Genomic DNA, 15,104 nt, shown 5'->3' with positions numbered 1-15,104 from the left:
CACACTGCTTTCTCCTGTCTGTGTCCTCCCTTTCTCTCCTCCCTCTGTTTGGTCCTTTTTTATGGTCTCATATGTCCCTCTGTGTTCCGGACTTTCTCTTCCACTTATCTTTATTAGTAGTGTAATAGTGATAAAATAGTAAAATGTAAATTGCTGTAATGAGCGTGTATGTGTGAGAGTGTGTATGTCCACTGTAACTACATACGTGTGTTATGCTAGTGCTGAGGAATTTAGATAGAGGGAGGGAGATGTATTTACAGTCAAACACACACTAAAGCATTCTCCCACTGGGGTCCCATTCATTAAACACACAAGCCGACTCCTCCGAAGACCAGACTCAGTCAACACACCCTACCACGCATTTCCTCCATTAATGACTGGGAAGTAGTCTAGCACACAAACAGAGCTTCTGCGCCTCATGCCCCCACTGTGTGTCAAGTTGTTGTTTGTTCCATTAATTTACTCAGTCATGTATTCATTCATCAAAGTGTGTGTTGAAAATGTTTAATGATTGACTGATAATCTTTTCCCATTGCATGTGCCATCATTATTCATCTCCCGTGTTTGTGTCTCTTCTCTTCTCTTGTAGTCTTCACTGGTAAGTTATCATCATTATGTCATCCTATTTCTATGAGATTTTAGTTGTTTATTATATTATTATATTGCAGTGCTTGCAAGTTTTTCAATGGCTTGTCCTGTTAACCAAGCCACATCTCTCCACCCCTGCAGTGCCCCCAGCGTTCGCCATGCGCCCCAGAAACCAGGTGGTGGCGGTGGGGAGAACGGTCACCTTCCAGTGTGAGGCCACTGGCAACCCCCAACCTGCTATCTTCTGGCAGAGGGAGGGCAGCAATGTGAGATACCATCTAGTTCATCTAATTTATAAATGTAGATGCATAGAGTTTAAGTTGTTGATCCATATCCTAGTGTAGGATATAGGATATTGATAACACCATGTCCAGTGGATGTCTCAAGCATAGACATGTAATTCCAGTCTCAAGACCCCTCTGTCTCTTTCTCTCTGTCCTCCAGAGCCTGCTATTCTCCTACCAGCCCCCTCAGCCCTTCAGCCGTCTCTCTGTGTCCCAGACTGGCAGTCTGACCATCGCAGATGCCCAGCGCTCTGACGCCGGGTACTACAGCTGTCAGGCCCTCAACATTGCTGGCTCCGTCATCACCAAGGCCCTGCTGGAGGTCACTGACAGTGAGTGAGGGAGGGAGGGAGGGAGGGGAGAAGGGAGGAAGGGAGGGAGGTAGGGAGGGGATCAACTGACCAAAGCTCTTCCATTACGTAAGTTGACTCCACCTGCCTGGTTGGCTGAGTTGTCTCTCCATGATTGGAAAATACAGAATCTGTGGCCTCCAATGTCATGACTAAAAAATCACCACTGTGTAGCTGAATAGCTACTTGCTGCTTTGCTGACTGGATGTATGGCAGATCAGCCTTTCCTGTAGACTGCTGAGATGCTGTGTCCTCTATGGTTCATTGTTTCTTACTGTTACTAATTGTTGTTGGAGTGAATTCAGGAACCCTCAGCTGCAGGCGTTTGGACTCCAAACCCCCTGTTCCCATGGTGACACAGTGCATGTAGACTGCCCATCCCCTCCTTACAAACTGAACCCTCCCCCAAAACCCACACACACATACTCACATTTTCACACACACACACATTTTTACACACACACACACACACACACACACATTTAAACACAGACACCTTTCGTTCTCCTCCCTAATGTCATGCTGGTGATCCGAATGATGATAATCCTGATAATTGCATCAGTTATTAAAAACTGAATTAAAATGGTGAGTCTGGCTCAAAGGCCTACAACTGTAATTACAGCAACCATCCCCACCAGCAAAGTCTACTTGGTTATAATAAACTGACTTGAGTGTGAGCATGTGTGTGTGTGTGTCTTCACTATGTACATATATTATGTTAATTCACATAATTGCCTGAGGCTGGTACAGGCGGCAAGCATTGTCTGTGCATAAAGGTGACTTCAGCAGTGGTAGCTATTGGTTCTGGGTACCGGTAATCATATGGTGATGATAAAGCTTTCTGCAGCTGCCAAGGTGTCGCACCGGACAAATAAGAGTCACCGACACTCAATTACACTTAATGGAAATGAAACAAGGATGTAGCATGTTTAATCCATGTAGGACTTCTCACTCTGCTATCCTTTATATTTCCTTCAAGTGAATAGGCCTACCTGTCTCTCCCCTCTCCCTTCCCCCTCCTCCCTCCCTGTTTGTGAGGTGTATTTGCATGGAAATAACTTGCTGCCATTACCTCTGGCGGTTTTCAAGGTGTTTCCATTATTTTTCCCTCTGCCTCTGATTTCCCCCCCCCTATTTCCACAATGTTGTGAAATGTGAGAGTGATGGCGGCGTGACTGCTGCCTAAATGGGATTTGTTATTAGTTGGTCTGTGGTGCTCTGGCTATTGCCAGCTCCTACTGTTGCTGCTACTTCCCAGTGATTAGCCAGTTGCTCTGGGCATTGGGATAATCTGATTTCTATTCCCTCCACTGCCCCAACCAATCACTCCTATTGTGTTCTCCTCGTATCAATTTCCCTCAATATCTCTCACATCACATCTGCCCTTGATTTTCTCTCTGTCTTTCCCCCTTCCATTCTCTTCTATATATTTTTTATTTCTCTCTCTATCTGAAGGGGTGATAGAGAACTATTTACCCTCACAGTATAACTGGTATTAAACAGTGCCTTCTCCCGCTCTCTTTTGAATAGTGGTGTCGGACCGCCCCCCTCCCGTGATCCGACAGGGCCCGTCCAATCATACGGTACCTGTGGAGAGCACAGTGGTCCTGGGTTGCCAAGCAACAGGGACACCCACACCAACAGTTCACTGGAAGAAAGACGGGGTGATGATGTCCCCCGAGGAGGCCCGCATCACCCAGATAGACACAGGAGCCCTGCAGATCCGCTACGCTAAGGTAGGGGGCAGCGTAACACCACCACCAACATACACTCATAGACCACCACTCAGACACCACCAAATGAACCCACTCTTACACTGTCTGTGTGTCTCTGCTCCTCAGCTTGGAGATACAGGTGTCTACACATGCGTGGCGTCCAGCCCCAGTGGAGAGGCATCCTGGAGGGCTTACCTGGAGGTGGAAGGTAGGTTATGGACATCATAATGATCTTTTCAGCTGTATCTTTCACTATCTGGAGTCATTGCTGTGAGTAAATGGGTATTTATTTGATTGTTTGATTGCCACTCTACCCTCACTGTTTCGTGTCTGGCAGAGTTCGGAGTAGTAGTCCAGCCAGGTCGACCCACAGACCCTAACCTGATCCCCAGCGGTCCATCCAAGCCTGACGTGACTGACGTGAGCCGCACCTCAGTCACTCTGTCCTGGAAGTCCAACCCAAATGCTGGGGCCACGCCCACCTCCTATGTCATCGAAGCATTCAGGTAAGTCTAGGAATTCCAACCCAAATGCTGGGGCCACGCCCATCTCCTATGTCATCGAGATATTCAGGTAAGTCTAGGAAATCCAACCCAAACGCTGGGTTCACACCCACCTCCTATGTCATCGAGGTATTCAGGTAAGTCTAGCAGGGCCGAGATGTGTGTCTATTATGTGTGTTCAGGGCTGTATAGATATGCATGCGTTGTGTATGCACTCATTTTAAGACCTTGCCTGTTGTGAATGATTGACCATTGTTCCTCCATCTGTGAAGTCACGCGTCGGGGAGTAGCTGGGTGACTCTGGCTGACCACGTGAAGATGGAGACCTTTGTCCTGAAGAACCTCAAGCCAGGTGCAGTTTACCTGTTTCTGGTGAGAGCAGCCAACGCCTACGGCCTCAGTGACCCCAGCCCCATCACTGATGCAGTCAGGACACAAGGTGAGATAACCCTCTCCTCTACAAGCTTTACCTGATGATAGAGTCACATTTAGCTGATGTCAGAGACACTGAGACTTAGTGGTCCTCATATTGTAACCAGCTGGCTTGGCAAGGGCAAAGTGAGTGTCTGAGTGAGCTAACTCTCTCTGTGTCCCCATTCAGACACCCCTCCCACCAGCCAGGGGGTAGACCATCGTCAGATCCAGAGGGAGCTGGGGGATGTGGTGATCCATCTCCACAACCCCACCATCCTCTCTTCCTCTTCTGTCAGGGTGCAGTGGACGGTGAGTAGAACCCTGACCCTCGACCTAACTGGGCCTGGGCCGTCTGCAGATACTGACCATCCTAAGGAAAAGTTACCCTGGTGTCTGTCTGTGTCAGCTGATTGTGAATGATTACTACCAGTTTCTTAGACTGCATGGTCTGTTGGTCTCCCTACACCAAGGGGGGGCAAAGTACGGCACGCGGGCCGTATCTGTTCCACCGGGAACATCAATCCAGCCCGTGAGACAAGGTCGAGAGCCGTGCGTCCTCATGACACGACCCAGCCAAGCCGCACTGCTTCTTGACACAATGCCCGCTTAACCAGCCGCACCAATGTGTCGGAGGAAACACCGTACACCTGGCGACCGTGTCAGCGTGCATGTGCCCGGCCAACCACAGGAGTTGCTAGAGCGCAATGGGACAAGGAAATCTCGGCCTGCCAAGCCGTCTCCTAACCCAGGCGAAGCTGGGCCAATTGTGCGCCACCTCATGGGTTTCCCAGCCCATGTGACACAGCCTGGGATCAAACCTGGATCTGTAGTGATGCCTCAAGCACTGCGATGCAGTGCCTTAGACTGCTGCGCCACTCAGGAGGCCCCCGCAAATTGATTTTAACAATTGGTCCCCCATAAAATGTGGCCTTCCATTGATTTTCAATATCTTGATGTGGCCCTCGAGCCAAAAAGTTTGCACACCCCTGCCCTAAACCTTTCTGCGCTTGCGTGGCTATAACTGATATTCACAATAGGCTAATTTGATTGAGAAATAATGTACTTCAGAACACAAAGTTGAGGCATAGAGCAGAGAGCATAGAATGTGCTGTATAACCAGCTGTTTAGAGCTGTGGGTAGGATGCAGGGGTTGGAACCTAAATTATTTTCCAATCGTTTCATTCTGAACAGAACCATCATTTATTTCATTCCGTTCTAATTTTCCGACCAGCAAAGTCAAGTTCTGAACCAGTTCCAATCCCAAAAAAGTGATGGTTTATGTTGTTCCTTTCTGTTCCTTTTTAAACCTCTGAAATATAAATATATTTTTATATAAATATATATATTACCTTTTTGCACTTACAATGTGAAAGATGATACCTAAAGTATCCTTAAGTAGCATTGAAAAAGTTAATCCATTCTTCTCTAATAAAAAATCTCTCTCCCTAATTTCTGAATCACGCTTTTAACAGTACAGTAGCCTGTGCTTCGGAGGGGGAGGGGCAGGTAGCCTACACACGTACACACACGTAAAGATTTTCAGCTAGCAGTCAGACACTGAAAAAGTTTCTGAGTGACTGAGTGAGGGTTTTGCATAGGCACTTTCTTGTGTTTTTTGTGAGACTAGAAAAAGATTCCCTAAACTGTTCTGTTCCAGAACAGTATAGATCACTTTCGTTCCCGGTTCTGATTGTTATTTTACGGTTTTCGGTTCTGTTCCATGAACCTGTTTCAACCTCTGGTAGGATGTGGACCGATGGTCTAATGAAGACCACCTGATATTCACAATATGCTATACAAATATAATTTGATTAATTGAGAAATAATGTACTACAGAACATATAGTTGAGTCTGTAGGCATAGAGCATAGATTGTGCTGTATAGCCAGTTGTGTGGAGCTGTGGATAGGATGTGTACCAATGGCCTAATCAAGACCACCTGTGCTGACAGAGTGAGTTTTGATCCTGGTCTATGAAAGAGGACTTGTATATGTTGTGAGGCCTTTCTCCCTCTCTTCCCCAGGAAGGGCCAAGGGGCTCAGTGATGAATGAGCACATGTCAGGGGTGCAGTACTAAACAGAGACACAATGTAAATAGTTTAGCTGAGCAGGCCCAAAGCCAGACTGACAGGGAGAAGGCTTCCCCATTGCCATCGTCTGTGGAACTTGGCTGCCTGGGGAGTTTTTGAGCTTTCCGCATACTTGGACCGAAAATTATTAATAGGGCCACTGGACAGTACAAATGAACATGATCCCCTTTAAAATAGGTGAGAACACTTTGTTATGGGCCATTGTCAAGTAAAACGTACTGGGCCCAGTCATTCATAAAGTGCTTATGAAGTCCTAGCTTCCTTAGCCATATCTACGATACCTAACTCTGAGGCCCATGCTTTTTTGCGTGCTGGTTAGAAGTGCCCTCCTGGCAGTGTCCTAACCAGTCCCAGGCTCTCAGGAACCTGGTGCTTGGTGATGACCTCATGCTGTGGTTTCTCTGAGCTCTGGAAGATGACAAGGGGTGTAACCTAAGCTCTCCCCGTGGGCTTGTGGGGCAACATAGCACAGAACTAAAGACTTCTCCTGGAGAATGTTCATTATATGGTTAACAGCTCAACAAACGCGGCAGGAGAGTTCTGGTTTTATAATATGTATTGTATGTATTGTATATAATATGTATTTTTTATTTCATCATGTGACACACTGGCCCAACATCTGAGATCGCTGTACCATTTCCTGCTGTTGTAATGGCTCTTTGACACTTGTGTCATAGATCCCAGGGCTTGCTATGAAATAGTTTTGGTTGGAACTATAATATTAAATATCAGCGGCTATGGCAACCAAAATGTTATAGCAATTTAATAGACAAATTTACAGTAGGGTTCCTTTTTCTGGCGTTAGAATGTGTTCCAAAGTTCAAAGTGAGAACACATGGTCATAACACTGCTTATAAAATGATGTTGTGTTTTAGATGCCTTCTAAGAAACCCTCAAATCTGTTCCCCCTTTCTGCCACTAGGTGGAGCAGCAGTCTCCATACATCCAGGGTTACAAGGTGATGTACAGGGCGTCTGCGGAGCTGGGCCAGCCGGGGGGGCAGTGGGGCATGTTCGAGGTGCGGAACCCTGGAGAGGACGGTGCTGTGGTGCCTCAGCTGAAGAAGGGGGTCACCTACGAGTTCAAAGTGCGTCCCTTCTTTGATGAGTTCCAGGGAGCGGACAGTGAAGTGAAGGTGGCCAGGACGCCTGAGGAAGGTGAGAGGCTGAGGCCAGGGGTCAGGGATCAGGGGTCAAGGGCTTCTGTTAAAGAGGGTAGTGATGGCAAGTCTGAGTGGAGATTAAATACATGAGTTATAGTATTACAATGGAGTAGGTTGTTTTGTGAGAGTTTTAGTAGTCCAGGGAAGTGGTTGACAAAATCAACCTTTCACATGTAGAAATAAATGAATGAGATTTCTGAGAAACCATAACACATCTCTGTAACACATTATTTGGATAGTCCATCTATAGATGCTCTACAGACAATCAGTAATATTTCAACTCTCTACTAACCCCAGTTCTAACCCTAACCTAAAAGCCTCTACTGCCCTTATCCTAACCCTTAACCCTTACCCTAGCCCAAACCTTAACCATTACCCTTATTCTAACCTAACCATAACCTTAGCAAGCAGTTGCTTATCAACAGATAGTTGTTCATACTATCTACAGAGCTTTTACCGATGGAATATCTGTACTATCCAAATAAAGTGTGCTAATTGTTCCGGAGATGTGTGGGTGTTACTGTATGGTTGTTGAATAGTAATCAACATTGGTGAGGTTTGAGAGTTTCACATTGTTTAAAGCTGACGTGTGTCTGTATTCTGTATAGATGAGTGTGTAGCAGCAGCTGTGCAGACAAATTGCGCTGCTAATTGTTTTCTGAGTTCATGCGTAGAGCCCCAGCCAGCCCGAGACAACAGACATGCCTGCTTTCATTATCTTTAACTAGGCGATGACTAAGCTCCTGAGGCCAACGCGCTACTGATTCACTTGAATTGCTTTCATCAGGTGACTAGCACCACCACCACCACCACCACCACCGTGGCACAGCACACAAAGCTTCCAGGCATTACTAGAGCTCGAACAACATACCATTCATCACAACATCAGCTCAGTCAATTCCTGTATTATACTGGTGACAAACTTGCGACATGGACCTGTGGCTTCATGTGGGTTTCATACCCTTAGGCAGATAATTGCAAGAACATCTAGTGGGCTAGGCTAGATAGATAGATATGTGGAACATTCAGTGCCCCAGCTTGTCAGAGAAACCATTGTGTATACACATTTTGTTTTTACCTTCTCATCTTATAAATACTACCAATTATCACTACATCCATACAAAGTACCCACTGGGCAAAAACTGGTTGAATTGTTTCCACATCATTTCAACCTATAAAATAAATGTGAGGACATTGAATCAACCTGGAAAATAGATTATATTTGTAAAAAGTAATCAACGTAAGGGCATTTCATCTTTTTTTACCCAACTTTTAACCTAAATCCAATGACATGGTAACATGTTTTGTTGATTTCAAGTTGAATGCACGTTAGGTCAAATCCTCCAGCTGACAAGGTACAAATCTGTCGTTCTGCCCCTGAACAAGGCAGTTAACCCACTGCTCCTAGGCCGTCATTGAAAATAAGAATTTGTTCTTAACTGACTTGCCTAGTTAAATAAAGATAAAATCAAATAAATAAAAGTTGACAACTCAACCAAATGTAAATCAAAACTATGTGTTGAACTGACATCTGTGCCCTGTGGCTATTCACTCTAGTTCCATACCCTTACAATTTAAAACTTCTACAATATTCATCTGTATTTATTCCACATGCTGTTCATTAGCTCTTTATGATCATACTGTTCAGTAACAGTAGCCTTGTTAAAAGCTTGCATCGCCTATTGTATTGAGAATAATCTGACTACTGCAGGTGAAGCAGTTGCATGTGATCTGAATTGTCACTAAATGTCCTTTAATGTTCAGTAAGAGACATGGCAGACGCTGAGGGGAGCTGTGACATGTACAGGATCAAATGAGAGTGGGTGTCTTTGATGTCATCATGTGCATCTGTCTGACGGTTTGTTCCCATCTAAGCTCCCAGTGGAGCCCCCCAAGGTGTTACCATCACGAAGAGTGATGCCAATGGGACCGCCATCCTGGTCGCTTGGCAACCGCCTCCTGCGGAGGAACAGAACGGAATGGTACAGGAGTACAAGGTAAGATGGAGAGAGGGTTTGATTTTCTGCTGAAGGAAAGAGGGGAACAAACAGAGAGAGGTATGGAGCACTCAAGCCTCCCACTTTCTCCCTCTCAGTTCCTTGGGTTTGTGTGTTTTTAGTTGCTTCAGCGGAGGTGGACTAAGCACATTGATGTGAGGCACTGTCATGGGCTAATGTTGATATGTCATATCAAATACAGTGTTTGCATTTACTGAAAAAAAATCCAGACTCTCACCATCACACTCCTTCTTTCACCCTATCCTCTACAGATCTGGTGCCTGGGCAATGAGAGCCGTTACCACGTCAACCGGACAGTAGATGGCTCCACCTTCTCCGTGCTAATCCCCAGCCTGGCGCCAGGGATACGCTACAGTGTGGAGGTCGCCGCTAGCAACGGTGCTGGCCCAGGGGTCAAGAGTGATGTCACCTTCTTTCAACTTGGTGAGCTGCTCAACTGTAACACTTGATAGTCTCCCTTAAGTTAAGAGCATGTAAAAATACATTAAGAATGTTATCTGATCTCAGAACCAAGAAAAGAAGAGGTCAATTAACAGTGTTAATCCATTATCTATGTCTGTCGACTCACAATCTTCAGGTCAACACCAGTTCAATCGCTACCCGTCTAAGGTCTTTTCAGTTATAGCCATGTGATAGATGGTCTGTGTGATTTGCACACTGTATCAGTTCTCACCATGACAAATGTAAAGGTGTATGTACAGGTGTCTATCTAATGTCCCAACATGAATATGTCTCTGAGTCATTTCACAATGCCTTTAGTTAAATAATTAGCATTCAGCCTCTCCTGCCCTAGTGTCTGGTTCACTATATGTGACAAAAAGCACTGACATTATCAACTCGGTTTTCCACCTCTCCATCATCTTAGTACATTCCAGCCTTTTCATATTACCAATATAAAGCTTTTCGAGTTACATGATGAAGTCCATTCACTCTAGTTCACCTCTTGGCCTAGCACTCTGATGAGCAGAGAAGGAGAACATTCTCCATGACAGATGATGTGACCAGATGTATTTAGAGATATCTCCTTTCAGCTGACTCTCCTGTCTCCACTCTGTAATGTTGTTTTCCATCTCAGACTCCTGCCCATCAGTTGAACTTTAATGTTTTAAAGGATTTATGTTTGTCCTTCAGGATCTGCCTCAATTCTTCCCCGTCAATTTTCTATGATGGAGTATACTATATACACGTCCTTCGTGTCAATCTCCTCTCCTCCTCTTCCTCCCCCAGACTCTACAGGTCAGATGATGGACAGTCGTGAGGACCAGGACACATTGTCTCAGATCTCAGACGTGGTCAAACAGCCGGCGTTCATCGCGGGCATCGGTGCTACCTGCTGGGTGGTCCTCATGGTGTTCAGTGTGTGGCTCTACCGCCACCACAAGAAGAGGAGTGGCCTCAGCAGCAGCTACGCCGGCATACGCAAAGGTCCGTAGTGGATGTGGCTTTGGGTGTATATATCAGTGGACATGTTTAACTATACTTGTGGGGATCAAGAAAAGTAAACGAACAAAAATTTGACCAACTGGGGACATTTTGTAAGTTTAGGGTTAGGCTTAGGGAAAATAGGATAATTTATTAAGTAAGTAGAGTATCAAATGTTGATCACACCCAGCTAATATTTAGTTGAGTAGAGATTGGAAGGAGATGAGAAGAGACTGGGATGGTGATAGTAATTAGATGTGGGGAGGTGGATAGAGGGAGGACATTAAGTTAGTGTTATGATCATTCAGCTGAACACTGGCAACCTAAGCCCTCTGATACACATGTTAGAGATGGGACACTGTCTTCTGTGTCACCAGGGTAATTGCATTTATTCACATCAATCACATTTTTTTGAATGAATTTTTATTTCACCTTTATTTAACCAGGTAGGCCAGTTGAGAACAAGTCTTCATTTACAACTGCGACCTGGCCAAGATAAAGCAAAGCAGTGCGACAAAAACAACAACACAGAGTTACACATAAACAAATGTACAGTCAATAACACAAAAGAAAAATAGAAAAATAGAAAAATCTATGTACAGTGTATGCAAATGTAGAAGAGTAGGGAGGTAGGCAATAAATAGGTGAATATAATTACAATTTAGCATTAATCCTGGAGTGATAGATGTGCAGATGATGTTGTGCAAGTAGAGATAATGGGGTGCAAAAGAGCAAGAGGATAAGTAATAATATGGGGATGAGGTAGTCGGGTGTGCTATTTACTGATTGGCTGTGTACAGGTACAGTGTTCGGTAAGCTGCTCTGACAGCTTACGCTTAAAGTTAGTGAGGGAGATATAAGACTCCAGCTTCAGAGATTTTTTGCAATTCATTCCAGTCATTGGCAGCAGAGAACTGGAAGGAAAGGCGGCCAAAGGAAGTATTGGCTTTGGGGATGACATGTGCAGTATACCTGCTGGAGCGTGTGCGTATGGGTGGATGTTGCAATGGTGACCAGTGAGCTGAGATAAGGCGGAGCTTTACCTAGCAAAGACTTACAGATGACCTGGAGCCAGTGGATTTGGCGATGGATACACAGTGGGGCAAAAAAGTATTTAGTCAGCCACCAATTGTGCATGTTCTCCCACTTAAAAAGATGAGAGAGGCCTGTAATTTTCATCATAGGTACACTTCAACTATGACAGACAAAATGAGAAGAAAAATCCAGAAATTCACTTTGTACGATTTTTTATGAATTTATTTGCAAATTATGGTTGAAAATAAGTATTTGGTCAATAACAAAAGTTTATCTCAATACTTTGTTATATACCCTTTGTTGGCAATGACAGAGGTCAAATGTTTTCTGTAAGTCTTCACAAGGTTTCAACACACTGTTGCTGGTATTTTGGCCCATTCCTCCATGCAGATCTCCTCTAGAGCAGTGATGTTTTGGGGCTGTTGCTGGGCAACGCGGACTTTCAATTCCCTCCAAAGATTTTCTATGGGGTTGAGATCTGGAGACTGGCTAGGCCACTCCAGGACCTTGAAATGCTTCTTACGAAGCCACTCCTTCGTTGCCCGGGCGGTGTGTTTGGGATCATTGTCATGCTGAAAGACCCAGCCACGTTTAATCTTCAATGACCTTGCTGATGCAAGGAGGTCTTCACTCAAAATCTCACGATACATGGCCCCATTCATTCTTTCCTTTACTCGGATCAGTCGTCCTGGTCCCTTTGCAGAAAAACAGCCCCAAAGCATGATGTTTCCACCCCCATGCTTCACAGTAGGTATGGTGTTCTTTGGATGCAACTCAGCATTCTTTGTCCTGCAAACACGACGAGTTGAGTTTTTACCAAAAAGGTCTATTTTCGTTTCATCTGACCATATGACATTCTCCCAATCTTCTTCTGGATCATCCAAATGCTCTCTAGCAAACTTTAGATGGGCCTGGACATATATTGGCTTAAGCAGGAGGACACGTCTGGCACTGCAGGATTTGAGTCCCTGGCGGCGCAGTGTGTTACTGATGGTAGGCTTTGTTACTTTGGTCCCAGCTCTCTGCAGGTCATTCACTAGGTCCCCCTGTGTGGTTCTGGGATTTTTTCTCACCGTTCTTGTGATCATTTTGACCCCACGGGGTGAGATCTTGCGTGGAGCCCCAGATCGAGGGAGATTATCAGTGGTCTTGTATGTCTTCCATTTCCTAATAATTGCTCCCACAGTTGATTTCTTCAAACCAAGCTGCTTACCTATTGCAGATTCAGTCTTCCCAGCCTGGTGCAGGTCTAAAATTTTGTTTCTGGTGTCCTTTGACAGCTCTTTGGTCTTCGCCATAGTGGAGTTTGGAGTGTGACTTTTGTGGACAGGTGTCTTTTATACCGATAACAAGTTCAAACAGGTGCCATTAATACAGGTAACGAGTGGAGGAAAAAGGAGCCTCTTAAAGAAGAAGTTACAGGTCTGTGAGAGCCAGAAATCTTGCTTGTTTGTAGGTGACCAAATACTTATTTTCCACGATAAATTGCAAATAAATTCATTAAAAATCCCACAATGTGATTTTCTGGATTTTTTTCTTCTCATTTTGTCTGTCATAGTTGAAGTGTACCTATGATGACAATTACAGGCCTCTCTCATCTTTTTAAGTGGGAGAACTTGCACAATTGGTGGCTGACTAAAACCTTTTTTCCCCACTGTATAGTGAGGGCCAGCCAACAAGAGCATACAGGTCACAGTGGTGGGTGATATATGGGGCTTTGGTGATAAAACAGATGGGACTGTGATAGACTACATCCAGTTTCCTGAGTATAGTGTTGGGGGCCATTTGGTAAATGACATTGCCGAAGTCAAGGATCGGTATGATAGTCAGTTTTACGAGGGTATGTTTGGCGGCATGAGTGAGAAGGCTTTGTTGGGAAATAGGAAGCTGATTCTAGATTTAATTTTGGATTGGAGATGCTTAAAGCGAGTCTGGAAGGAGAGTTTACAGTCTAATGAGACACCTAGGTATTTGTAGTTGTCCACATATTCTAGGTCAGAACCTTACAGAGTAGTGATGCCATTCGGGCGGGTGGGTGCTGGCAGCAATCGGTTGAAGAGCATGGAATTAGTTTTACTAGCATTTAAAAGCAGTTGGAGGACACGGAAGGAGTGTTGTATGGTGTTGATCTTGTTTGGAGGCTTGTTAGCACAGTGTCCAAAGAAGGGCCAGATGTTTACAGAATGGGGTCGTCTGCATAGAGGTGGATCAAAGAATCACCAGCAGCAAGAGCGACGTCATTGATATATACAGAGAAAAGAGTCGGCCTGAGAATTGAACCCTGTGGACCCCCATAGAGACTGCTAGAGGTCCGGACAACAGGCCCTCCGATTTGACACACTGAACTCTATCTGAGAAGTAGTTGGTGAACCAGGCGAGGCAGTCATTTGAGAAACCAAGGCTGTTGAGTCTGCCGATAAGAATGTGGTGATGGATAGAGTCGAAGCCTTGGCCAGGTTGTTGAAGACGGCTGCACAGTACTGTCTTTTATCGATGGTGGTTATGATATTGTTTAGGACCTTGAGCATGGCTGAGGTGCACCCATTACCAGCTCGGAAACCAGATTGCATAGTGGAGAAGGTACGGTGTTATTCGAAATGGTCGGTGATCTGTTTGTTAACTTGGCATTCTAAGATTTTAGAAGGGCAGGATGGATATAGGTCTAAAGCAGTTTGGGTCTAGAGTGTCTCCCCCTTTAAAGAGAGGGATGACCGCGGCAGCTTTCCAATCTTTGGGGATCTCAGACGATACAAAAGAGAGGTTGAACAGGCTAGTAATAGGGGTTGCAACAATTTTGGAGGATAATTTTAGAAAGAGAGTGTCCAGATTGTCTAGACCGGCTGAATTGTAGGGATCCAGTTTTCACATTTCTTTCAGAACATCAGCTGTCTGGATTTGGGTGAAGGAGAAGCAGGGGGGTTGGGGTTTGGGCAAGTTGCTGCAGGGGGTGCTGAGATGTTGGCCGGGGTAGGGGTAGCTAAGTGGAAAGCATGGCCAGCTGTGGAAAAATGCTTATTGAAATGATTGATTATCGTAGATTTATCGGTGGTGACAGTGCTTTCTATCCTCGGTGCAGTGGCCAGCTGGGAGGAAGGTGCTCTTATTCTCCATGGACTTTACAGTGTCAAAATTTTGGGGGGAATTAGTGCTACAGGATGCAAATTTATGTTTGAAAAAGCTAGCCTTAGCTTTTCTAACTGATTGAGTATATTGGTTCCTGACTTCCCTAAAAAGTTGCATATCGCGGGGACTATTCGATGCTAATGCAGAATGCCACAGGATGTTTTTGTGCTAATCAAGGGCAGGCAAGTCTGGGGTGAACCAAGGGCTATATCTGTTCTTAGTTCTAAATTTTTTAAATGGGGCATGCTTATTTAAGAGGAAAGCACTTTTGAAGAGCAACCAGGCATCCTCTACTGACAGGATGAGGTCAATATCCTTCCAGAATACCCGGGCCGGGTCGATTAGAAAGCCCTGCTCGCTGAAGTGTTTTAGGGAGCATTTGACAGTGATGAGGGGTGGTC

At 45.1% G+C, this 15,104-nt stretch overlaps 1 protein-coding gene across 3 annotated transcripts in view; it reads left to right on the top strand.

Annotated features, from left to right (window-relative positions):
- The window catches only part of LOC112257614 (roundabout homolog 1), a 178,245-nt gene that overhangs the window by 156,714 nt on the left and 6,427 nt on the right, over positions 1–15,104 (top strand). For all 3 annotated transcript variants that reach the window (XM_024431311.2, XM_024431312.2, XM_024431313.2), the window contains 12 exons: positions 590–598; positions 730–854; positions 1,033–1,204; positions 2,753–2,958; positions 3,064–3,145; positions 3,275–3,443; positions 3,713–3,879; positions 4,042–4,163; positions 6,866–7,100; positions 8,981–9,102; positions 9,375–9,546; positions 10,351–10,548. In XM_024431311.2, coding sequence (XP_024287079.1) covers positions 590–598; positions 730–854; positions 1,033–1,204; positions 2,753–2,958; positions 3,064–3,145; positions 3,275–3,443; positions 3,713–3,879; positions 4,042–4,163; positions 6,866–7,100; positions 8,981–9,102; positions 9,375–9,546; positions 10,351–10,548 — 1,779 coding nt within the window. The remainder of the gene's footprint in view (positions 1–589; positions 599–729; positions 855–1,032; positions 1,205–2,752; positions 2,959–3,063; positions 3,146–3,274; positions 3,444–3,712; positions 3,880–4,041; positions 4,164–6,865; positions 7,101–8,980; positions 9,103–9,374; positions 9,547–10,350; positions 10,549–15,104) is intronic.

This window comes from Oncorhynchus tshawytscha, linkage group LG09, assembly GCF_018296145.1.
Source record: "Oncorhynchus tshawytscha isolate Ot180627B linkage group LG09, Otsh_v2.0, whole genome shotgun sequence".
Classification (NCBI taxonomy): domain Eukaryota; kingdom Metazoa; phylum Chordata; class Actinopteri; order Salmoniformes; family Salmonidae; genus Oncorhynchus; species Oncorhynchus tshawytscha.
Note: the sequence above shows the minus strand (reverse complement) of the source record. Positions and strands in the feature narration are given on the sequence as shown.